We start from the raw sequence: 25,439 nt of genomic DNA, 5'->3' as shown, positions 1-25,439 counted from the left end.
TGGTACTTGTTAAATTTTGATTTAAACATCTTCTAACATGGCCAGTTGGATTGCCACTGTCCGTAATAAGAAAGCATTCCGGGCAGTGCCCCCTATATATGTCAGTCCTTCCACGCTGTTCCCTATATATGCCAGTCCTTCCATGTTCTATCCAAAGCAAACTTGAAGCTAAACGTTGAGATTTGAGAGAAAAAGAAAGCTAGAGATTTATTCACAATTACATTTTCAAAGAACAAACATGGCTTGCTGGTCTGCTGAGAATGCCACAAAAGCCTACCTCAAAGCCCTAAAAATGGTGAGTATCCTTTCATAATTTTTTTCTCCAATCACTTGACGGTTTTTTTTTCGATCGTTCCATTTTGTTTAATTCATGCTTGATTTTTCTGTTTAATTTGGTCGTTTCTAACTAGCTGGTTTTTTGTTTTGTTTTAATTCAGGGCCAGAAGGGAAACGAGCCAGATGTGATCGAGTTCATTTCAGCCCTAGCAGCAGGCAACAATGCGCAGCTAATGGTTGTTGCGTGCGCTGGAGCTGCCGACTCCAATACCCTAGCCCTTGCTGTGGCTGCTCAACAAACTGGCAGCAGAGTTGTATGCATTCTTCGCGGTAACGAAGAATTACACTTGTCTGAGAAAATCCTCGGCGTCAACGTTTGTCACGTTGAGTTTGTTATTGGAGAACCTCAAAATCTTCTTTTAAATTACTACAAGGAGGCGGATTTCGTGCTCATCGATTGCAACCTCAAGAACCACGAGGCAGTTCTTAGAGCGGTGCAGATGGGGAGGAAGCAAAACGGAGCTATTGTTGTGGGGCATAACGCTTTCGGAAAAGGGTCGTGGAGGTCCGGCGGATCAAGGACTCAGTTGTTGCCCATCGGAGGAGGGTTGCTGGTGACAAGAATTGCAGCAGAAAGTAATAATGCAAAAATGATTGGAAATAAGAACCATTGGGTTGTGAAGATTGATAAATGCACAGGTGAAGAGCATGTGTTTAGGGTTAGATCATCGTTTCCACATGGGAAAGGGATTGCAGCTTAGGGTTAATTAATTAATTAAGAGAAGATTAAGTTTTCGTTCTGTTAATTGCTTCTCTCAAACAACAAATGAAGCAATATTAGAATATTAGACATTGTTAGTTATTTTTGGGAGTTTTGGAGATTCTTATATATATGTAATATCTGAAATGTATATATCAAGTGATGTTACATGTAATAGTTACATATATTATGATTATTAATAGATGATTAATTAAATTTAAAGTTGTAAATCTTCAAAACACATTCTCTAAACATTGTGAATTAATAGCTTGAAAATATCAGTTGGCCCATGCAGATTTTGTCCCGACTCCCCTCGATGTATATCCATTTTTCCCATCACCTTCTTACGAATCTTAGCCGCACGGTTTCCTTATTATCTTGTGGTTTTCTTGGAATCCAATCACGTTTACGAAGAATTGAAAGAAAAAATTCCTGGAAAGTGACAAGTGGTTCGATTCTTTAAACAATCTCCATCTTTATCATTGATATTTTGAATTATTTGAAGATAACATGTAAGAATGATATTTTTAGTTCTTTTGAAAGCAGTTTTAGCTCGACTTATTCATGCTAAAAGTGTAGTCAAAAGATTTTTGTGTGATCATAAAATAATTTTAGCTCTTTGAAAAGCAGTTTCAAATGGTCATGTATAACAAACAGAATGTCACAAATAGCCTACGTCTTAATTGCCTAGATGTGACGACACCGTTTGGTCAAGAATTAAAAAGCAGTTTTTCTTCTTCTTTTCTCTCAGGCTGCCCTCCTGGTTCGCTCTTTTCCCATCACTGTTGCCATGTACATACACTTGTTAACTAATTTTTGGTGCCCCTCAACGATCGTTCGCCCTGCCTTAAGGCCGGCCCTAATAAAATACTTTTAGTTCTTTCAATAGAAGTTTGAAACGATCGTATATATGACAAATATGTTCACTTACATAAGAAAAACTAGACAAATTAATAATAGTACATGTTATAATGCACAAGATAGATTAAAATTGTTTACCTGGTTGGCTAGTTCCTTAATTCGTTATCCCTGGAGTTTGCTAGGGAAACATATTGATCGGATCTGAATCTTTCTGTAGGATTTCTGAGGACAAAAACAGGTTGCAAGAGCTAGCCTCCAGCCTTGTGATAATATTTGCATCCACTTCTAGCCAACTCAAATTCTCTAACTCTATTTCTGTCGTCATAATTTACTTATCATAACAAGCTTCTTCAAATTTATTATTTTTATATATAATATAGGGAAATTCATTGCCTTCCTTCATAACTTTTGTCTTTCAAGGTTGTTACTCTCGTTGGGGCGGGGTTTTCCTTAGAAGACTTAGGGCGTGCCTAATTTGACCTCAACATAGGTTGTTACTCTCGTTGCGGTGGGGTCTTCCTTACTAACATGAGCATTTAAAGAGTGCTTAATTTGACCTTAATATAGAATGTGATGATGCATCTCTCACCCATTTAAATTATCTTCTTTACAACCAAACCAATCATGTAATTAATTACATGCTCACACTACAAGGTTTGGCGTTTCAGTGACAAAATCTGGTTGTGGTTTGCTTTCGTTTGCGGGTTTGTAATTGTAGAATTATCAAAGAGACGGGGCCGTATGGCCCACTTCCAACAACACCGATATTGTTCCCAACTTGGTAATTACCACATGCACAATCCGTCAGGTGTGGGGTTTTATCATAAAAAGTCTCGATGTTAGTTAGAATGGGGTTAGGATATTTAAACTATTACTTATCTTTTACTACGACCGATGTGAGATTCAACACACCCCCTCACGTGGGACCCAATTAGTGGGTTACATATGGGAGATCCACATATCGGCAACCACATGGAGCCAAGGGAACTCACCCTACACGCGGAGCCAAGGGGACCCACCCATCACGTAGCAGTACAGTATGGGCCCGCTCCCTAGCTCTAATACCATGTAAAATTATTAGAGAGACGGGTCATACGGCCCACTTCCAACAATACCGATATTGTCCCTAACTTGGTAATTACCACTTGCACAATCCGTCAGGTGTGGGGTTTTATCACAAAAAGTCTCAGTGTTAGTTAGAATGAGGTTAGGATATTTAAACTATTACTTATCTTTTACTACGACCGATGTGAAATTCAACAGTAATTTTTGTGCTCCTATGCCTTGATCGAATTGACCACTCGGTCTTGTTCTCTGCGTTTGGAGGGATAGGGATTAGAGTGTAATTTTAGTTTGTTTTGTTTGTTTGCTTATTGGGCTGGAACCTTTTTCTGCTTAAAAAATGTTACTTCTCGAAAGGAAAAAAGAGCGCTTTGGAAGCTGAACTGTGGGATTATTTATGGGTTATGCAGCTTCTTCAACCCTAAAAACTACAGCTACCTTCGGTCTGAAGCCCATATAGTTCTATAGACACTAGGGTGTCTGGGGTGAGAATCCAAAGTTTAAAGTATGAACAATTTGGTAATTAAATAGTAATAAAAGCCTAATCATAGTTACCTAGATAATCTGCCAGACCTTTAGCCAGACAAATTAATTTAATTAAATTTACTGACATAATAATGTCCCTATATGATAGTTCATGTGCAAGAAACTTATAATTTAGCCACTCTTTGTTGACATGTTAAAGTGGGTTTACATTTCATTTGAAGGAAGATTGCCTCTGAATTATTTGCAACACCAAATTCACAACAATCCTTACTTTCTCAATGATTTGGAGACAGACAGATCCTTCAAACTGATCTCCTGATTTGCAGGCCAATAGATCACCGCCGATGAAAGTAATCAAAAAACAAATATTCAATCAAACTATGTGATTAAATAAGTAAATCCCTGTCAACAAGGGTTGATTATGTTGGAAAGGGCGTGCTTGCGGTTAACTCTCAATCCATGTTCACTCCGTGCTGCCAGCAATTCTCGTTAGTGCGTGATTTGTAAATTTCTGCGTAAATCCATATTGATAGCAGCTAACAGTTAGGTGTCACGCGTAAGTCTTTCCAGCTTGAGTTTGTGGGTATGTTCTAACTTGAATGTGATAGTAGCCAATCTCCCCCCTAAACTTGCACACCCACCTCTAATAGGTGCAAAAAAAAAGGAGTAAATCCCTCGTAATATCCAATCTCAACAAATGCCGGTTCAGCTAGTTGGTAAGGATAGTGTGCCGATCCCCCGTACAACCAAGTTCAAATTCCCTTCTGGTAAATTAGATTAGATTAGAACTTTGCTTTGTCAAAATATAAAAAATACTAAAGGCTAATAGAATGCTGCATTAAACAATGGTTCATCTTCACAACAAAGCTTGGTCCTCAAGAAAAAGTCACAGAATATTACAACATAAAAATCTTAGAATTACATCCTAAGTTAGCAGTTAGTTTTTAGCTAACCATTACCAGTCTGAATACTACTGAGGCAATGGTTGAACAAAAAAGACAGCACCCAGGAATCAGACACAACTGCTACAATTACTCAACTCCTGAACAACTTCTTCCATGGAGGGTCTCTCAATTGGAGACTCGTGGGTGCAGAGCAGAGCAGTCTTTGCAAGCTTGGACGCTTCGTACTCAAAGAACCTGCCATTGAGGTTTTGGTCAATGAAATCTTGGAATCTGCCCGACTCAGCACCAAGGCGCATTGAGCTGGTGACTTTCCGCTTCCCTGATAGAATTTGGAGAACAAGCACCCCAAATGCATAGACGTCACTTTTCTCTGTGAACCGTCCTGTGGTGGTGTACTCGGGAGCTAGGTATCCCATGGCAGCACTGGCCTTGAGCGCAGAGAAAACAACATCATTGGTGAGAAGTTTGTGCAGGCCAGGATCTGAGAGCAAGGGGCTGTATCGCTGGTCGATCTGCACCTTTTCAGCTGAGATGTTTTGGTGAACAAGGGCGGGTTTGTTTGGCTTGTATCCATGTAAATAAGACAGACCTGATTAAAAGAACAAAACTCAGTATAGATAATTCAGAAACTGACTGTAACGATAACATTTTTGGAATTTTAGTAGCATAAGCTAAAAACCGCAACATATACTGACCTTTAGCAATGCCCTTCACAATAGAAACCCTAGTAGTCCATTCAAGAACATGGCTGTCGCCGTCCTTGACATCAAGATACTGCAGCAAATTTCCATTAGGAACGAAATCATAAATGAGGAAGCATTCTCCGCGGCCCTTTGAGCAACAGAACCCTCTCAAGCTCACCAAATTTTCATGCCTCAACGAGGTTAACATGTTCAATCCCTTCAAGAACTCAGATTCCTCCGTCTTGCAGCATGATTTGCCAATGCTCTTAATAGAAACAACAGACCCATCTCGTAGTATTCCTTTATAAGTTGCAGAGAAGTTACTCTTACCCAATAAATTCACCTCTGAGAAATACTGAGTAGCCGTCTCCACCTCTTCCAAATTGAATCTAAAGCTTTGGAACACTTCTTGTGCAAACGCGCTTAAATTCCTCCCATCAGCTAAAGGATCCCAGCCGTTGGCATACTCAAGGCTGATGAGAGGAGATCCATTCTTCCTGTAAACTCCATTGCCCTTGGCCTCGTCAGTACTAAGACGGCCATCAGCTGTATCAAATGAGTTACCAAGCTTCTGTTTCCTGCGCCGGTGTTGGGCAAAGAATAGAAACCCCACACCTGACAATGCAATAGTTACTACAATGAGACCAACAACTACAGCAACAGAGGCTTGATGGGATTTTGACAAATTCGAGCAACGAGTTTGGTTGCAGGGCAAAGGCACATGTGCAGTCTCCGGGATGTCTCTTGTTGGCACACCGGCTCTAAAGGGCTCAGGTCGACTCGTGTTGAGATGACCGGAAGTAGTGCAGGCGGTTAAGGACATGAATCCAGCTCCACATAATCCCAGATTGTTTTCATAAGAGAATCCTTCATTAAGTCTCTTCAAGGCTGAAATTGATCAAGGGTTTTAGTATTTTCAACATTTTTCTTATTCTAAAGATCGAATTTGAGATGTTAGACTGTTCTTACCAAGAGGTACATTGCCGGATAGGGTATTATTCCGAACGTCTAGAACTTCAAGCACCGGCGCATCAGCAAGTTTTGTGGGAATAGAACCGAAAAGATGATTGACACTCAAATCCAGTCTCATCAACATTTCTAGGTCCCCCAAACTAGCCGGTATTGCGCCGGTTAATTGATTAGATTGCAGAGCAAGAACGCTCAGGTTTTTCAAAGATCCCAGCTGCGTGGGAATGCTTCCGGTGAGCTGATTATAGCAAAGTTGCAAAACTGAAAAGCAAAACGCAAAGCCCAGTTAAGCAGAACATTAATTGGTACAGTACAAATGAGGAAATTTAACAAGTTTGATACTTTACTAAAAAGTCATTTGGGAAACAGCAAGCACTTAAAACAGCCAACATATAGTAAGTGCTTACGTTGACGTTTGACAGAAACTGGGTTGTACAAGCGCTTTTTGGACAAGCTTCACGAAGTACTTCCAAGTGCTTTTCCAGGAAGCACTTCCAATCCAAGAGGTTTTCATGAATGATATTCCTAGTGTTTATTGACACTCCAAAAATCTTATTATAAGTGTATTTTTCTTTTCGAATATAGAAAGTTTAGAGTGTAAAATGAGATTTTTGGAGTGCCAATTACAATCTCTAAAAATTTCCACATATTTATAATAAAAGTACTTCTGCTAAAAGTGATTCTTACATAAGCAGTGCAAAACTAGCCCTAAATCATTCAGATTAACTTGAACGAAATAATAAAAACCAAAGTCTTTCATAAAAAATTCAGCTAACCTTGCAAGCTGCTCATGCTTCCGATCTCGGGAGGAATAACTCCGAAGAGATTATTCACATTCAAATACAAGTCAGTCAGCTCCGTCAAGTTAGCAATCTCCCTTGGAATCTCTCCTTGAAGAGAGTTGTAATGCATGTAAATCCCCGTCAGATGCTTGAGCTGTGCAATGGCGGGAGAGAGCTTCCCAGAGAGCCTCTTTCCCTGCAGCGAAATGTTGGCGACTTGACCCGCCTTATTGCACCCTATTCCCTCAAAGGACCCGTCGCAGGGGTCGCCATTGACCGTCCAAGAAGAAAGGTACAAGCCTTGCGGGTCCAAAAGCGCTTTCATGTCCAAAAGTGCTTTTAGCTCTGCGTTTCCACAAACCCATAACGGGTTTGTGAAGAAAATCAGGAAGGAGAAGAGAAGAACTGCAAAACCCATGTCTTGGCTTGGGTTGAAAATGGTAGTTTCCTTCTCTGTTTAAAGAAGCAAGCAAGTTCTCTCTCTCTCTCTCTCTCTCTCTCTCTCTCTGTGACTTTCTCTCTCTAGAGCAAAGAGAAAGTGGTGACTAACTTTCTTCAGAGGGAGTGTGCTAAAAGCTGTGAGGAGTGAAAGTGGGTTCAGAAACAGAGGAATATAGAAGAGAGAATGACTGGGTGTGGGCCGTTAGATTAGTTGAGTGTTGATTGCGGCAGTACAGGAGCAGGTGTGGGTGCAGTTACATGGTAGCACTACTAAGTTCAGTTTAAAGCCGTCGGAAGTGTGACCGGTAAACTGTGCTCAAGTAACTCCATAATTACGAGCACATACCACAAATGTTATTTCTATTTATTTTTTATTTTTAATAAACGATATTATTTATATTTAAAAAATTAAACTTAGTTTCATAATAAATTAGTAATAATGTCATTTAAATTCGTCTTTTGTGATAGGAGATGTATTCAATTAGGATTTTGGGAGATTTTAATTCTTTTAATGAATCTAGAGATATTCAATCAGGATTTTAAATGATCATCTGACATTCAATGTGTATTTAATCAGGATTTTAAGATAGTTTATTAAAATCCTTAGAAATCTTTAATGATCTAGGGGTATTCAATCAGGATTTTAAGTGATTATCTGAAATTCAATCAGGATTTTAAGATAGTTTATTAAAATCCTTAAAAATCTGGGTGTATTCAATTAGGTTTTTAAAGAAATTTATAACATTTCAAGTGTATTCAATTAGAATTTGATTTTAAAGAATTTCAAAAAGCTGAGGAATTAGAGGGAATTTGAGAGATTTTGTAGTGTATTTTAAATATCCACGTATCTCTCATCTACTCATGAGATTTCGAGATAATTGAATCAAAATTTTACATGCAAGGGGTGTATTCAATTGCGAATTGAAAAGATTTTTATGGAGTTTGATTGATTTGTAGAAATTCCATATAAATTTTTTATTCAATTCCCTCGAAATCTCATGGGAAGATAGGAGATTTGTGGATGCTTAAAATACACTACAAAATCTCTTCAATTCTCTATAATTCCTTAACTTTTTGAAATTCTTTAAAATCAAATTCTAATTGAATACACCTGAAATGTTATAAACTTATTTGAAATCATAATTGAATACATTCATATTTCTAAGGATTTTAATAAACTATCTTAAAATCTTGATTGTATACACATTGAATTTCAGATAATCACTTAAAATTCTAATTGAGTACCCCTATATTCATTAAAAAAATTAAAATCTCTCAAAATCTCAATTGAATACACTCCCTGAAATCTCTACAAATCAATTAAATTCCATAAAAATTCATAGATTTATAAATCAATTAAAATCTCTCAATTTCCCAATAGAATACACCATTTCCTTAGACCTTTCATTTAAATGTAAAGAGAAATACCACAAAATCGAGTACTTAGTGGCATACGACAAATGATATTGTAATTGAAAGAAAAATTAGTTGTTCAAATTTGAAAGAAAAAAAAAAAAATATATATATATATATATATATATATATATTATAAAGTAGGTTAATCAAGGGGAAAAAAAAAAAAGAGGTAAAATAATTGTTCAAATTTAAGGAAAATACTATATAAGTGGGGTCTACGTTTCGCAGCCTTACGTCCGCCACGTGGTCGCCCACATGTGGTGAGCTACGGCAGGATTGACCGGTTAAGACTCTGTCACGGAGATACTCCCGCACAAGTACGCAGTTCGAATTCAAAACGTACGAATCACATGCATCAAACCACACAGTAAACCCATACATGTTCATCATCTGATTGGTCCAAACTTAACAAACAACCCCTAAATCCCCACGTGTCCCGTGCTCAATGGATCGAACTGTGTCCGAATCAAAATTCAAATAACATATTTTCTTTTTAAACAAACGACACTATTTACATTAATAAGTCATAAAATAAGCTAAATTTTATAATGAGTAATAGGTTTTTCTATATTAGTATGGTTTAACTTCATCATTAACGATAATCGAATTTAAAATCTTTCTTTTACAAGTAAAATAAAATATTATTAAACAGCAATATTAAAAAAAACAAAATTCAAATAACATATTGACTGGGATTTGATCGGTTGGGAAAGTGGGATAGGTTGCTTATTTATTGTTTGGTGAGATTGTCTTCTCTATATGGTTCGAAAAATTTTTAATTGTGATGAGAATACGGATGGTATATCAAGTGTTTTTATGTAAGTAGTGAAAATTTTTAATTTTGAAATTATCATATAGTGTACTATCTCATGTCACAATTACACTGAAAAATCTTTCCGTTGGTTGTGCCTGTCATGCCAGAAATTCTGACACCACACTGCTGCCTTGCCTTCAGTCCAATGTCCATTAGTTCTTGTCTTAGCTAAAATAATTTTTATTCCCCTTTGTTATTTTCTTATTAGTTTCCCTTTGATTTGAATTGTTTAACGCATTTACGATATACGGGTTATTAGTAACTTTCTCATTCGGGCTTTTTTAGTATTTTGCAACGTTGCTTGATAGAACTGTCCAATTTATTGTTCACATTTTAAAGATTCACTTTGCAGAAAATCACATAAATCGTCAATTGAAAGTTTAATTTTTTAATTGAAGTTGTCGAAAGTATAGTGTTTAAGTGAAAATTATGATCTGTCTGTCTAATTAGATAACTTTTAAATAATTGAATGATTTTAAGTGTAGTAAAGTTTTTGTAAATATGATTTGAACCACCTATTTTCTAAGTTATAAATGACTTAGAAAATAAGTGATTCAAATTATTATTGAGCATTATAAGATGAGAAAGACAACCGAAAATGTCCAAATGAGAATATCGCTAGGATTCTCCTTACGATTTTAACCCGATGTTCATAATTCAAAAGTTCAAATTTTAAGGATATTGTTTTACTCATTCGTAAATGATAATGATTTACTCATAACTTGATAGGAAAGTTTGGGGTTTCCAAACCGATCATGTGACATTAGTATGAGAAAGTTAAGGCAAGTAACTACTCTAGGACACCGTCAATTGCTTTCCCATTTGCTTGAAAGTCTCCATTCCATGGAAAGAGCCATCATTTTAAACGTAAACAATAAGTAGCGATAGTGGCATTCCATATTGCATGTTTTATTACAACTTTTTCTATACTCATATGAAAAACATAAGACTTGGCGCGAAACCGAACGCAATAACGATTTAAGATTTATACAGCCGACCCATTTAGTGAGATACGTTTTGTTGTTGTGGTTGATCGATTGTGTGAGATGAGAATGATCGATTTTGTGAGGCATAGAGATAATAGGATGGTCCAACTACAATAATATATGATGTATTGGTCCCCAAAAGGTTGTCATTTGCTATTCATTGATTGATAATGGTGCGTTTCCTCTCCCTATTCTAGAGGGAGATTGCCGCCAGCCATGCAGTATTGTGGAAGTGGAAGGATCATTTTCTGATCGGAATATATAACGATCACATGCATTTCCAAAATTTGAAAGTTTCATGGGAGAGGATTCATATGTTTAAAAACCAAGTCAAATGGGATTTATTTGGTTCCCTTTAGTTAAAAAGTTGTCTTTCAACTTCTGCCAAAGTATTCGAAAAGCACTTCTATTAAGACCCAAACTTGGCTTGGAAAACCCATAGAATGCTTTTGTTCTGGAAAAACGCATGCATGAAATGCTTTTGCTATGAAAAAAATGGATTTTTTAAACGGTGGAAAAGCCAAGCTACACCAAACAAGAAGGAAAGAATTGTTTAATGATAAAATCCAGCCTTATTTGTTGGGGGGAAAATGTTATATGTACATATATCGTAATGTGATTGTATTTAGCTCATCGTTTGATCACGTCATAAGCGGGATACTTAAACAAGACAATATTTCTATGTCTTTCTAGATTGTAATGACATACAATATAGAAACCGCATTGATTTAGGGACAATGGGTTGGTTGGTATGTACAAGATGTTGTTGTCTTTTGCTTGTAATTTGGTGAAAGCAACCGATCAATTGGTGTTGGTGAACACAGGACTACAAGCTACCTTGTAACCAATATTTTGAAAACCCCAACATAATCTAACATGGACTTTTCAGACACAGAGTTCCAGACCTTCGATACTTAGAGATTTGAATATCTAGATCTACACGGAAAGCCCTTATTTAACATAAAAGTAATGTTAAGAGGATCGAAAAAACAGGATTTTCGTAGAAGCGTTGTCACCTCATTTTTTTGACACAATATTTTATAACGTTAATACAAGAACCGACGTTAAACTGTGAGGTGACAAAGAGTTCATAGAGAGTTCTATTTCTGAAAGAGTCCCTTTAGTATTTCTACATATATATATATATATATATAATTCCTCACCTTGGTCCCTCAGGTTTGAAATCGATAGAAGTGGTCGTTAAGTTTGTCCACCGTCAATCATTTTGGTCATTCATTGAAAAATCTATGTTAAATAAGGACCAAAATAACAAAATTACTCTCAATTTAATAAATAATGGGCCAAAATGATTTGACAAATATTAAGAGTATTTTTATCATTTTATCCTTATTTAACGAAGATTTGTCACAGAAAAATCAAAATAATTGATGGTGGGCAAACTTAGAGATCAGTTCTATCGATTTTAAATCTTAAATATCAAAGTAAAAAGTTATCACAATCTCAAATACAATTTTGAATAAAAAGCCTATATATATATATATATTATGGTTGGTCATGGCACACACACTCGCCCAAAAAGGAAGGTTTGTCGCGGCATTTTATTAAAATTGTACAGTGCTGCTTTTTAGGTATCAATCTTGGTGTAGTGCATGCAGTAGTGGTGTGGTGCTGGGGCTGTGGAAAAGGTTGGTTTCTTGACAATGCATGCATATGGTAAAGGTTGGGAAGTATTTGTCAATTATAAATGTGCTTTGGAATATTGATTCTCTGTCTCCATATACTATCCTTATCGTGCATGAAACTTTTCCAAGTTCCTTTGCAGAGGGACAAGGCATCTCTTAATACTTGATCGGATAGTTCTAATGGCATGCATGCACGAAGTCACTTTTTTCCTCACCTTATTCGTTTTTATTTTAATCTCTTTAGTTCTAGGCTCGTTTGAAGTGTTCTTAAAATGGTTAAAACCGTTTTTGATGAAATGTTTTTGGGTCCCAATCTTTGTTAAAAATATAATTGAAACCTGAAAAATCATTTGAAGTATTTACTTCATACAAGAAACACATAATCGGTGCTTAAAGTGTTTTTGGAACTCAAAAATATTTTTTCCAAAAGCGATTCTAGTCATTTGAAAAACGCTTCCAAACGAGCCCTTAGTTATGCAGTGACCACATTCCCATATCCTTAACTTGGTTCAACGATGGCTTTAATATGGTTTATACTTGTATCGTTTGTGGTCTTTACAAGAAATCTGTACCGATAGCATAATCCTTATGATTGTATAGTAGTTGTGTAAGGTTTGACTCTCTGTGTTTGTACAAATTCATGCTAAATCAATATGTAAGTCGCTCGAAAAAACACATCCATACGGCACCTTGGATTCAAAGGCATACCAAATCCATTTGATTAGGGTTTGTTCTTCAAATCAAGTATTTCTTTTGTGCGGACGTTAGTTCAAAGAAATCGGGGACGTTTGAAGATTTATAGTAAATTAGGGTCAACGTCGAAATGAAGAGCATCTCTTTTTCTTAGGACATCCGACATGTCTATGGAGAATAAAGGTGTACATTATATGCCAATGGCCCAGCCACCTAGCATATCATATGCCTATCCCCACACTTACAAAAATTGAAAAATCAAATCCTTTGCAAAGCTGGCTCAGAGGCGAGGCGAACAAATATATATTTAGTTTTTTATTTTTTTATTTTATTTTATTTAAATTCTCATAAATTGCATTCTCAATAAAGAAGAGATGTTTAGTAGTATTCATCTTTACTTGTAAATATGAGGTTTTATGTTTGATTATCGCCAAAGACGAATTTGAACTACATTATTGCTAGCCCATTATAAGACTAAGTCTACCCCCTCTCTCTTGGTGTAAATAATATCATTTGTTCAAAAAAAAAAATTAGAATACTTCATTGCATTTTTGTTTGAAGCCTCAATTTTTAAATATAATTTTTTTTCTTCAAATTTACAACCAATTGCATTATTACACTTGATATACCGAGCCATTTTTGCACACTGAAAATTTTCTTTAATTTTCATGCTCTGTCTCCTTTTAGGTGTGTTTATATATACAAAATCAATGAGTTCTACGCTAATCAAATTGCACCACTCATCACTTACGATCCAGTTGTTTAAAATGAGACCCAAAAAACAATGAGTTTTGAGCACAACTTGTGTTCTAGTGGTCTCTCTGTAATCATGTAAGACAAGCTAAATGATGGCATATGCCATGATTTTTCCCAAATTTAAAAAACATGAAATTTGAGTCACCCGAATGACAATTTCAAAAAGTTGTGGTTTTCGTTCATGGGCGGCTTTTTAATCAGCATAATTGGCCTTTAAATTTGCTTTTTTGGACTTCTTTCTATCCAACAGGGTATCGATACCTTTAGCTTTGTTGATTTGGTGCACCTTCCCCAGTGGTGCTCTCCAGCCTCCATGTTAGGTGCTAAGAAGATGCCGAGCTTTTCTATTGCCGCACAAACATGGCCCAAGCAAGGAAGGTTGTTGTGTGGGGTTCAACCCGAACTTGACTATTTCAATTAAATTGAGCTAATGTTTTTTGTCGGTGCTTAGTGAACTTATAAATATTGAGATTGAACTTATTAAATTGGACAACAGCCAACATCATATGTGGTAGTCGTGTTTTTTTAATTACATTGGATTAGCGGCCTTAAATTCCCTTGTGTCGATGTGGTAACCTCCCAAATGACGCCCTTCGTTGAGCCTTGTCACCTTCCTTAACAATCCCTCAAGCTTCTATGCCTGCCTTATAGAACTCTTCGAGTTCACCCTGAAGGTTGAATTCTATGGTTGAGGAGGATTACGTGTTTTTGGTTTTTTTTTTTTTTTTTTTTAAGAAACGATTATCTACGCTAAGAGAGAGAATATGAACTTAGTTTCATAATGGGCTATCAATAATACTATCACACACTGGACATGTCTTAGCTCCAATGTCTCATTTAGAAGGGAGTGATACTTTATAGAACTGACTTGAACTCAATTCCGATCGTTTCGCAATCTTAGACACCAAGCGATCCCTAGCAACTAATTTTGTTGCTGTCTTCTTTTGTTGGGCCTGGCCCAATGTGTGATCAAAACCAAACCGATGACCAATTAAGGCCCTTCTTATCAAAGCTTGGTAAAGAGCCCATAAGACCTTTTCTATTGGGGAACGGGTCGAAGTCCAAGCCGGCCTTCATATATAAACAGCTTTAAGAAAAAACCTCATCTCTGAACTGAAAAACCAGCGGAAGCATTTGGCGCCGTCTCAGAGAACCTAAGCACATAGCCAACCTCCGCCTCCGACGCCATGGGTCGCATGCACAGTCATGGGTACGCCTCCTCTCTCTCTCTCTCTCTCTCTCTCTCTCTCTCTATAGAAGTATTCGATGTCTGATTCGTTTTGGGGTTTTGCAGAAAGGGAATGTCAGCCTCAGCGCTGCCGTACAAGAGGAGTGCGCCGAGCTGGCTGAAGGTCACTGTTCCAGATGTAAGTAAATCAAAAACCCAAAATTTATATGTAAGTATATGTAATTATCGATGCTAATTGAGGCGATTATATATATGATTAAGGTGGAGGAGAACATCTGCAAGTTTGCAAAGAAGGGTATGACTCCGTCTCAGATCGGTGTCATTCTCCGTGACTCTCACGGCATTGCGCAGGTTAAGACCGTTACTGGAAGCAAGATCCTGCGTGTTCTCAAGGCTCACGGTATGCCTCTTTTTGGGTATAATTTTAATATTTTCAGTATGAATTGTATTGCACTGTTTAATGTCTTTGGGAATTTGTATTCGAAATGTTTGGATGTGTAGTGGGAATTGTGCGATTGAAACCCATTATTCTAATTAGCCAAATTACTTAGGTGAAGCGAGTAAGCACTGACTGATTGCTTAATATGTGTTTGTAGATATTGAACATGTGATTCAAACCCAATTTTGGTTTTACAATTAGGCTAGTTCGATGTGACGAGGTTTTCTCTTCCGTTTTTTTGTGCTCTGTGAAAACATGAAGAAGATTAGGAGTTCTTTATGATTATCAAACAGGCCTGTGGTGTTTTGTCTTTCAGTTTGCTTCGCACTGATGAAATAATAGCCTACTTATGTAGATGATACGTAATATTGTTTGCTGTTGGTTAGGTCTCGCCCCTGAAATTCCTGAGGATCTATACCATCTTATCAAGAAGGCAGTTTCAATTAGGAAGCATTTGGAGAGGAATAGGAAGGACAAGGATTCCAAGTTTCGGTTGATTTTGGTGGAGAGCAGGATCCACAGGCTTTCTCGTTACTACAAGAAAACTAAGAAGCTTCCACCCGTCTGGAAATAGTAAGCATTCTTACTCTGTTTCGAACGTATAAATTTCTTTGATTCATTCTAGTATGTTGGTATCATTCCTAGCGCCTTGTTGGTATCATTCCTAGCGCCTTGTTGGTATCATTCTTAGCGGCTTGTTAGAATTCCTGGTTTCTAGGCCTTGTAGTGTTGGACAAACAGGGCTCTTTGCTTATCAACTGCCAGATTTATATCTAGTCATAACATGCATCAAAGCCCCATCGCTTTGAAATATTTTATCTTAATGTTTAAGATGTATTTGATATTTCTTAGCATCACAAGAATAATTTTATCGTTCCCTATGTTTGCAAGAACGGATACATAATCGAAGTACCCAATACATATTGTCTCTTCTTTGCATATCTGCCAGCCGACGTTTGGAGTTTATTGTCAGCAGATTTGTTTTCTGTTTCTATACAACAATTTACGAATTCTCTTTTGTTTTTACAGCGAGTCAACCACTGCCAGCACTCTTGTTGCTTAGGTTGGTTTTGCAACTTGCTGCCGCACTGCGATTAGCTTGGGTTGATGGGGTATACTTCGGAAAGCAAAAAGGGAAGATGGTGGTATTGTGTGTCTCCATGTTTCGAACTTGTAGACCCTTTAGCTATTGAAAATTTTGGTATTCATACATGTAAGGAAAGACAATCCTAGGGCCTTATGTTTCGGCATTGCATGTTTTATTGAGATTGATGTTTTCGGGAGTTATATTTAGCATTGCAATTTATCGTGCTTACATTTGTAAGTTGGCTAATGTCGAAAATCATTACCTTAACTGGTTGGGTTTGAGTGATCCGTTAGCTTAACGGGTTGGGTTTGGATTACCGGTTAGTTTAACGGGTTAGGTTCAAACCAATCCAAAATAAAACTGACCCATTTACAGGTCTAACCACAATGCTTACTTGCTTAGGCATTGTAGGTATCGTAGACGGTTTAGTTCACGCCGGATCCGTGCACTTGTTGAATGAACCTAACTTAATTCAGAGATTCTTAGCTATACCTGTCCCAACACCCACGGAATATAAAACCAATTACAAGGCAAATTTTTTCCAATTTGCTTATCTCCGTCTCGAATTTTATGTGAATTTTTAAATGTCGTGACATAAAACAGCAATTAGTTTTTGTGGTGCTACGTTAAGTCAGACCACATAGCTAGAGTGGATGTGGTCTCCTATGCATTTGAGTTCGGATTTACTTATGCTGAGTGAGTTCGTATTTACTTGTGCTAAGTCAGATTAGTTCAAAGTAAAATATAATTAAATTTAAAAAAAAAGAAAAAAAAGACCGCCATTATTAAAAAGAAAAAGCAAAAAAATACTTTGGGCTGAGATAAGTAGTAGCCCGAGCCGGTTTCAACGGTCCAACACCTCAACTTGAACCCAGAAGTCCACACGGCTTAAAAAATGGCGGTTTAAACCACTGAAGGAAAATAAACAAACAACTAGTAAAACCCTAGAAAACCGAAGAAGGCGAAGTCAGTGTCGCTTCTCTTCCCCAGTGCTTGCACGTTTTGTAGCAGATAGAAGAGAAAGAAGAAGAACCCAGGTACCACATCCTGCTCACCCTTTTTTTTTTATTGAATTGCATCTTCCTCTATATTTTTCTGCTTAATTTATCTTCTTTTTCTTTTATGTAAATCGGTTTGTATTGCTGTTCGTTCGTTTCATCCCGTTCATCGTTCAGATTGTTTTCGCAAATTTCAACCGTTGGGGTTTGTTTTTCTGAGAAAATTGTTGGAAATATAAGAATTAAATTGCTCCTTTTTACCTGGGTTGGCCTCACATTTAAATGGTTAACTTCAAATGCTCATGTAGGTTGCAAATTAGTTTTTTTAAGTGAGTGTTTGTATATATATGTATCTGTATGACAGTTTATTTGAGCAATTTTGTGACCGTGGGCTGTCTATAAACATCAATTTTTGTTTTGAAAAAAGAAAAGGAAGAGACCCGAGTCAGCGAGCAAAATGGTGGCAGGGCTTAAAGAATTCACTGCAAGAGTTGAAAGAAACGGTGTTTATGAACCGGTACTGGATGCGGCGAACGGTGAGGAGCTGATGCACGTTCAGCCTGGTGTTTCTATTGTCCTCGGTAATCGACCCCCTGAGTCCCCTGGCACCCTCTACATCTCCACCAAGTACGCCATGTCCTCTCGTGATTTTGTTTATTTATGTCTAGGTGAATTTAAGGGGATGTGTAATCTTTTTTATCCCTTACAAAATTAGAATCCAATCGAAGAGTTAGCTTTGATTTTGGTCTTGCAGGCAAGTGGTTTGGTTGAGTGACGTTGATAGGGCGAAGGGTTATGCTGTGGACTTCTTGTCCATATCACTGCACGCTGTATCCAGGGATCCGGAGGCCTACACCTCTCCTTGCATTTACACTCAGGTATAGGCTTTCTTCATCATTGCACTCCCGCAGCAATTTGGGGTTGCTATCTTGTCTGACATGTGCTTCGTCGAAACTGTTTTATTGTGTGGGGTGAAACTTAAGTTTTTGTTTTCGTGAGTTTAGAATTATGTTCCTAAACTTTAAGAACAATAGTTATTGCAGGAGAATGAGATATTTATTTGTGTTTGGAACTGTATCTCGTCATAATCTTCTTCTCGAATATAGTAGTGGCACCTTTTAGTATATATCTGTTGTACACAAGAATCACTTGCTTATTTTTGTATTTATGGTTTGTGTGTCTTTATCATATTGTCAAAGTCCCAGACTAATCGTTAACTTCAATATGTAATTTCAAGGTTTTTGGCTTTTTTGTGCATCGTTTCTCTGATTAGAGTTTTTAACTTTATAGATTGAAACTGAGGATGACGAGGATGAGTCTGACGGTTCAGATTCAGAATCCAATGGTGTTTTAGATTTATCCAAGATCACAGAAATGAGACTTGTTCCTTCAGATCCTAACCAATGTACCTCTCTCTCCCTCTGTACTGTGTTGAATTTTCTTGTTAGGATTTTTTTGGTGAAGAGTAACTAGCTTGTTATTGTGTTGCAGTGGATTCTCTGTTTGAGGTATTTTGCGAGTGTGCTGAGCTTAATCCTGAACCAATTGAAGGTTAGTACGATTTCTTAATACACCGGTTATTGTTCTTTTACTTTTTTGTTTTGGGATTGAGATTTATTATTTTTGATTCATGAGTCGTGCCCTAATATTATACTTTTGATCTGCCTTTCTTTAGAAGGGGAAGAAGAGCATAACTGGATTTTTAGTGCCGATCAGTTGGAAGACGAGGCAGTTGGTATGTGATGCACGATCGAACATTTATATCAGGTCATGTGTCAATATATGTAAAAATATGAAATTTTCTATTATGTATGACGTCTTTGTTTTGAATGTCGTGGTATTTTCAGGGGACGATTCTGAGTGGCCTGTTCCTCAAAATCTTTCAAACCCAATTGGTCAGTCTAACGGGGATCATGACCTAGCTCGTACTGTGCTTGAGGTAAGCCTGTGAATATCCACTTAATGCTTGCTGTAGGGTTGGCGTATTTGTATTGTTCACATTTTCATCTTCTTTGCAGCTTCAGATAAACGATCAGCGCTTTGAGGATGCCGAAGAAATGGAGCATGAGAGCGACAGCGACCGCCATTAATATTCATTCACCTTTCAATGTTTCATCTCATTCAAGTGCTGCCTTTACCGCCCCCCCGCCCCCCGCGCCAGCTTTCTTGTTGTGCACTCAAATATTGCTGTTTATACGAACAAATTGTCGTAACTCTGTTAGCCCGTGACACAAAGTGGATTAGGGAATTTGCCAAAGTACCTTGACGCCTTTCGGTGTGGTCTATGTGCTGGTTTTGTGGTATCTTTATGGAAAGTACATTAATTTCTTTGGTTTTTCTCTCTGTTAGTACATTTGAAATTTTAGCTTGTCAACTAAAAAGCAATTAAATTTGATACACGTGACATGAGTAGAAGTTCGAAGGATGAAATGAGAAGACAAATAAACATTTATACCGTGGGAATGTTGTTGTGTATCTTGAGGTTAAGCAAAAAACTTATGAACACTTATACGTGCGTGGTTGTTTTCACCAATTAATTCAAAAAGTAATTACCATCACAAAATTTCTAAAATCTCGTGGATAAATATTATTTTATAACAGTTTGTTTGAAAGGAATTTTTTGTTACTTAAATAAAAAATATTTTTAAAATTCTAAAAACACAACAACAATCTTATTCACTTTTAATTATGAGAAATGACACATTCATGCACACACACACACACACACACATATATATATATATATATATATATATATGACGTACCAATGTATTTTGGTACGTTATATAATTCTGTATTGGTACATATCAAATTACTAATACGCTTTGTTATCCTAATTTTTATAGGTACAAAGTTAATGATACGTTATGTGTAATTCTAAGATAAAAAATCATATTAAACATATTCTATCAATCCTCAACAATGAATTATTAAAATAAGGACACATTATACAAAAACGAATAAAAGAAAAAAAGGGAAATCCTCGTTCACGTAGGTTTCTTAGTGAAATGTTAGACAATTCAAAATTATTTCCCCTTCACTACCACGGAGGGGCCTAGTGATTCGAGATGAATTTCAGGCTCGTATTCCATATGACACGTTTTAAGTTCGATTCCTACGATTGGTAAAATCGCACAATGATAATGGTCATGAGGAGACTAAAAATGATCTTCCCAACCTTTGAAAAAATGCATTACCATAACGAAACCACCAACTGACTTATTTTAAAAAAAAAATAAAAAATTTATTTCTCTTGACAAAAATATATATATATATATATATATATATTTTTTTTTTTTCCGTTGCCATGAAATCCTTGAACTCTAGATTCTATTTTTCTTTAGAACTCTTATTTTCTTAAAGTTTATAAAAATATTGAGTTGGAAATTAGAAAAATGACATAGATAATTATCTCAAACCCTAATAACCCACCGTATATAATCTCACAAAACACTGCATCTCCTTCGCACCGCTTTGAGAAAGAGACGAGCCGCAGCTCCCGACCTCCCTCCTTAGCCACCCAGGTCCGCTTCTCTCTCTCACACAGTTTTTACCAGATTTGTTTGAATTAGTTCTGGCAAACGTGATAGAAATCGAGTAATTTTTGGTGCTATTTCTGATAGTTTTAGTTAAAAAAAATCTGCGATTAATCGTTTCATTGCGCAATGGATACACAGGAAAGCGAAGAGTTAGACTGAAGAAAATGGCGTACGCAGCGATGAAGCCGACCAAACCAGGTCTTGAGGAGTCTCAGGAGCAGATCCACAAGATCAGGATTACTCTTTCTTCCAAGAACGTCAAGAACCTCGAGAAAGGTCTCTCCTTTCGCTATTTGTTTTTTAATTTATGCCCATTTCAGCATAATTTAGTATTATTTGGAACACCTTAATTTGGGAGTAATTATTCGTTTGAAACTGACTAATATGCTAGTGATTACCTTGTTTCTGTTGCCTAAAACCCATTTGATAGCTTTATCTGTTGTTGCAAATTGAAATTTAGAGAAAATTTTCTTCGAGCTGTTCATATTATATGTTGTGTATATAATAAGAGTGACCAGTGGGATTTTCTTTTGATATGTTTTAGTTGTCATATCGGAATTGTTATCCTAATCTCCCGTAATCTTTTGGGTTTTCTGACGGTCTTCGATTGCGGTGTGACGTGATTGTTTCTATATAAGAGAGCGGTGCAATATTTGTTGAAAATTTGGTTTGTCATGCCCGAATTGTAGTCTTAGTTTCCCAGAATGTTTTGGGTTTTCTGAGATTGATAGTATTGCAGTCGTTAAATTTCAATTTACTTTCGTTGTGGTGGAAGGCGGTTGAAATGGGTTCATGTACCGTTGTTTCAAAGTTAAGTTTGTTTAGGCATTAAGCATTAGGATTTGCTTATATGAGTCTACCTTTAGCCTGTTGGATTGACGTCTTTTTTGTTTATAGTATGCACTGATCTGGTTCGTGGTGCCAAGGACAAGCGCCTCAGGGTGAAGGGACCCGTGAGGATGCCAACCAAGGTTCTGAACATCACCACCAGGAAGTCCCCTTGTGGTGAAGGTAAGCTTCAGTCTGAAATGTCGTTCGTTGTTGACTCATGGGTCGTTGAATGTCATTGTTATAACGTTGTTTCTATAACTTCAAATTACGGTTGGTGATTTTCAGGTACCAACACATGGGATAGATTTGAGTTGCGTGTCCACAAGAGGGTTATCGACCTGTTCAGCTCACCAGATGTTGTCAAGCAAATTACTTCCATCACTATTGAACCTGGTGTCGAGGTGGAGGTTACAATCGCCGACTCTTAAACTGTCCCCGATTTCAGCATAGCTTTCCTAGTTATCTGAAAGATGAGCCTGTCCGTTTTACTCTAATTTTGAACTAAGACTTGTAGTGTTTGCGATTCTTGAGGTTTTGGTATGGATATGAACATCAGATCATATTTCAATATTTAGTAGAAGTACGTTTTGCAAGAAGCACATCGTATCAAGACATTGACATTTTTATTTCAGTTTGTCGGTTTATAATCCTCTAATTTTACGTCTTTACTCGGCTACTTCCTAAATTATACATCAATTGGTTGTAGCCTGTGTTACAAATTGTTTACGTTGAGAAACGAGGCTTGACCTTTCGTTGCTAATGGCGACAGTTCCCATGATTTGTGCCTCTTTGACATGAGAACGAGGCATGTTGCATAATAATTTAGGAGAATTAATGAAAAAAGCTTGAAAACTTTGAGTTTTAACGATAAAGGCAAAATAAAGGATAAAGTAAATAGTACTATGATTGATTTTTTAGTGTAAAAATGTGGTTTTTCGTTAAAGTGAACAGTACCGTGAGCTTTTCATTAAAGGTTCCATAATAATTTAGCTAATTAGTCATAAACCAAATTCTATAGAGTTCCAAAACACCAAATGTTTGGGATGTGCTAATGCATAAACATGATTGCTTTTTGTCACTGTAATAAAACGGCATACGCGCGTAATGTCACATTATCTTGGTAAAATTGTACAACTCTAACTGGAATAAAAAAAAAATAAAAAAATAAAGATAAAGATAAAAGATTAAGATTTGACGGATAAACATGGTCAAACAAAATTTACATTTACCAAGCACTCTTCCAATTGGACTCCGAATAATAATCAAGATACCAATCCACAAATTTCCTCAACCCTGTCTTCAAATCCGTGGTGGGCACATAACCAAGCTCCCTCCTTGCCAAGCTTACATTAGCATGAGTAAACAAAACGTCCCCATTTCTCGGCATCGGCACCACTACCTTCTTTGCCTCCACCCCAAGCAATCTCTCCAAAATTCCCACAACCTCATTAACCGGCACCGGCAACGTGTTCCCGAGATTGAAAACCCTAAGCTGTGCCGGCCTCTCCACCTTTCCCCCGCTCCCGGTGCTCTTCTCCGCCGTGTCCACCGCCGCCAACAAACCCTTTACGACATCGTCGATGTATGTGAAGTCCCGGGCCACTGACTTGTGGCCTGGGCCCTCGAAAACAAGAATGGGCTTCCCTCTCAACATGTCTCTAGTAAACGAATAGTACATCATATCGGGCCTACCCCAAGGCCCATAAACCGTGAAAAACCTCAGCCCAGTAATTGAAAGCCCATATATGTGATTGTACGCGTGTGCTATTTCTTCCCCTGCTTTCTTTGTCGCCGCGTATAAACTCGCCGGTTGGTCCGTACGGTGCGTTTCGGAAAAGGGAACTTTTGAATTGAGGCCGTACACGGAGCTCGACGACGCCCAGATGATCGACGGCTGTGGGTTGGCTGTTTTGCAGGCTTCGAGGAGATTCACGAATCCGGCGATGTTGCTGTGGACGTACGAGGCTGGGTTTCTAAGAGCGTATCGAACGCCGGCCTGGGCGGCCAGGTGGACGACGTGGGTGAATTTCACCGACCGGAAAAGCTTCGCGAGTTTTTCCGAATCGTTGATGTCGGCTTCCAGTACGAAGATCCCATGGCGGCGGAGGAGATCAGCACGGCGGCGTTTCAGCGTCGGGTCGTAGTACTTGTTGAAGTTGTCGATCCCCACGACGCCGTCTCCTCGCTTTTTGAGCGCGAGGGCGACGTGGGTCCCGACGAATCCAGCGGCGCCGGTGACGAGAACGGAGTGGCCAGTGGTGGAGTTGGCGAGAGGCCTGGCGGACCGGACGACGACGTTTTCCCAGGCGGGGAGGCTGGGGAGGACGCGGCGGTTGGGATCGGAAGAAGGGGTTCGGTGGAAGAAGAAGAGGATGGTGAGGAGGATTGCGATCCAGAAGAAGATGAGCTTGGTGATGGAGCAGCGGAGGCGGAATCTGGGTTTGTCCATGGCCGGAAATTTTCTCGGAAAAATTCGGGAGCTCCTTACTTTTGAATGGGTACTAGTTTTCTGGCATTGCTAAATTCCAATGGGAAGGGTTTTGGGGTTTAAATTTGTGAGAATTTGGAAGCAAAAGAATTTGGGTTTTTGAGTTGGAGAGGGATTGGGTTTGTTCTGATCTTGTTCTTCTCAGTGTTGTACTATGAATAAATCTTATAGGGTTTTTCTTTTCACTTTTTTGTATTTTGCTTTTGAGTTGGAGGAGTTATCTGAATCGTTGCTATTTGGGTAAAAAGTACTGGGAATCCACCAGAAATTCAGGAAAAAGGAGAATGGAGAAATTGGTGATGGAAAAGCTCAACCTTTCTGTGTGCCCGTGAGAGAGAGAGAGAGAGAGAGAGAGAGAGGTGGGAGGGAGGTGGCGTGGTGAGGGGTAGATGGAGGGAAACATAAGTTTTTGGAGGGAAACACGGTTTGTAAAGGAGTTTAATTATGGTTAAACACCAATTAATCTATCTATATATATAAAGGGAGAGTCCCAGTTTGGTGAAGCATTCCAAAATACCAAAAATATCCTCTCTTTTCAATAAAACAGCACAAAACTATCCCAATATAAATGGGTAATAATCGTAAAATACAAATAAAATAAGGTTAAAATCGTAATAAACAAAATATGAAAGCCACCAATACTTTTAGATTAATTATGACCGTTTGATTACTCATCACATTCTTTCTCTCTAAAAAAAACCAAAAAAATCAATAAATATAGAGAAGCAGTTATGCAGTTACAGAGTTCTAGACTGAAGCCATCCCAAACCCAACAAACTCCCCACAAGCAGTTGTAGTGGTTGCAGAGTTGCACGATTAAAACCCCAACCACCCCACATTTCTATTCGGGAGAAACCCACTCAACTTCACGTACCCCTCTTTTTTTGTTGGTGCTTCTTCGTCCACCTTACAATTTGGTGTTTCTTCGTCTATGCTTCTCCTTTAATATAATTTATGGGTACCGGTCCACCTTATTTCATTTGATGCTTCTTCAACATCGAATTGTTTAATCCTAATTCACTTTGTTCAGGTTTTATTGAATTACAATATGGGTTTGCAGTTCAAAGTTGATTTGGGGATTTTAAAAGTGGTGGACAGGCACAAACAAGAAGGCAGAATTTTCAAGGCTTCGGCAAAGGAGGTAAGACTATCATAATTTTCCCCAGAAGAGAACCAAGATGGTGTTCCCTAGAAGATAACCAAGAAGGTTATTCAACCACACACTGTTTGTTTGATCTCTTACTCCCCATTTGCTCAGCTTTCTTTTGTTGTCTTTTTGTTTTTTTTTAATTTTAAACTTCATATACTTAATGTTTTGAGTTATCTCATGGACAG

At 37.7% G+C, this 25,439-nt stretch overlaps 6 protein-coding genes across 7 annotated transcripts; 4 read left to right on the top strand and 2 right to left on the bottom strand.

Annotated features, from left to right (window-relative positions):
* Window positions 1–151: 151 nt before the first annotated feature.
* On the top strand, window positions 152–1,147 carry LOC137734505 (uncharacterized). Its single transcript, XM_068473755.2, has 2 exons — window positions 152–295; window positions 438–1,147. The coding sequence occupies exons 1-2, from the start codon at window positions 239–241 to the stop codon at window positions 1,035–1,037; spliced, it is 657 nt and encodes a 218-aa protein (XP_068329856.2). The 5' UTR covers window positions 152–238; the 3' UTR covers window positions 1,038–1,147.
* Window positions 1,148–4,261: 3,114 nt separating this feature from the next.
* LOC137735578 (Leucine-rich repeat protein kinase family protein) lies at window positions 4,262–7,371 on the bottom strand. Its single transcript, XM_068475009.2, has 4 exons — window positions 6,779–7,371; window positions 6,003–6,263; window positions 5,046–5,921; window positions 4,262–4,939 (listed from the first exon to the last, which is right to left on the bottom strand). The coding sequence occupies exons 1-4, from the start codon at window positions 7,200–7,202 to the stop codon at window positions 4,458–4,460; spliced, it is 2,043 nt and encodes a 680-aa protein (XP_068331110.2). The 5' UTR covers window positions 7,203–7,371; the 3' UTR covers window positions 4,262–4,457.
* Window positions 7,372–14,020: 6,649 nt separating this feature from the next.
* On the top strand, window positions 14,021–16,485 carry LOC137734161 (small ribosomal subunit protein uS15). The gene is made up of 5 exons (XM_068473471.2): window positions 14,021–14,743; window positions 14,828–14,900; window positions 14,984–15,122; window positions 15,548–15,734; window positions 16,191–16,485. The coding sequence occupies exons 1-5, from the start codon at window positions 14,721–14,723 to the stop codon at window positions 16,222–16,224; spliced, it is 456 nt and encodes a 151-aa protein (XP_068329572.1). The 5' UTR covers window positions 14,021–14,720; the 3' UTR covers window positions 16,225–16,485.
* A 660-nt stretch (window positions 16,486–17,145) lies between these two features.
* Window positions 17,146–19,581, top strand: LOC137735139 (chloride conductance regulatory protein ICln). 2 transcript variants are annotated; one of them, XM_068474526.2, is made up of 8 exons: window positions 17,146–17,285; window positions 17,679–17,873; window positions 18,001–18,124; window positions 18,537–18,651; window positions 18,738–18,797; window positions 18,922–18,981; window positions 19,094–19,185; window positions 19,265–19,581. In XM_068474526.2, exons 2-8 carry the CDS (start codon window positions 17,704–17,706, stop codon window positions 19,334–19,336), a joined length of 693 nt encoding a protein of 230 aa, XP_068330627.2. In that variant the 5' UTR covers window positions 17,146–17,285; window positions 17,679–17,703; the 3' UTR covers window positions 19,337–19,581. The 2 variants fall into 2 exon arrangements, with proteins under 2 accessions (XP_068330627.2, XP_068330626.2); XM_068474525.2 differs by having other exon boundaries at window positions 17,152–17,285; window positions 17,674–17,873.
* Window positions 19,582–20,630: 1,049 nt separating this feature from the next.
* Window positions 20,631–22,212, top strand: LOC137733746 (small ribosomal subunit protein uS10y). The gene is made up of 4 exons (XM_068472920.2): window positions 20,631–20,770; window positions 20,924–21,061; window positions 21,683–21,796; window positions 21,902–22,212. The coding sequence occupies exons 2-4, from the start codon at window positions 20,950–20,952 to the stop codon at window positions 22,042–22,044; spliced, it is 369 nt and encodes a 122-aa protein (XP_068329021.1). The 5' UTR covers window positions 20,631–20,770; window positions 20,924–20,949; the 3' UTR covers window positions 22,045–22,212.
* Window positions 22,213–22,695: 483 nt separating this feature from the next.
* Window positions 22,696–24,505, bottom strand: LOC137733120 (UDP-glucuronate 4-epimerase 3). Its single transcript, XM_068472280.2, has one exon. The coding sequence runs from the start codon at window positions 24,063–24,065 to the stop codon at window positions 22,842–22,844; it is 1,224 nt and encodes a 407-aa protein (XP_068328381.2). The 5' UTR covers window positions 24,066–24,505; the 3' UTR covers window positions 22,696–22,841.
* Between the last annotated feature and the right edge of the window lie 934 nt (window positions 24,506–25,439).

The sequence above is a fragment of the Pyrus communis genome, chromosome 7 (genome assembly GCF_041283825.1).
Source record: "Pyrus communis isolate YQ-2024b chromosome 7, ASM4128382v1, whole genome shotgun sequence".
Taxonomy (NCBI): Eukaryota; Viridiplantae; Streptophyta; class Magnoliopsida; order Rosales; family Rosaceae; genus Pyrus; species Pyrus communis.
Note: the sequence above shows the minus strand (reverse complement) of the source record. Positions and strands in the feature narration are given on the sequence as shown.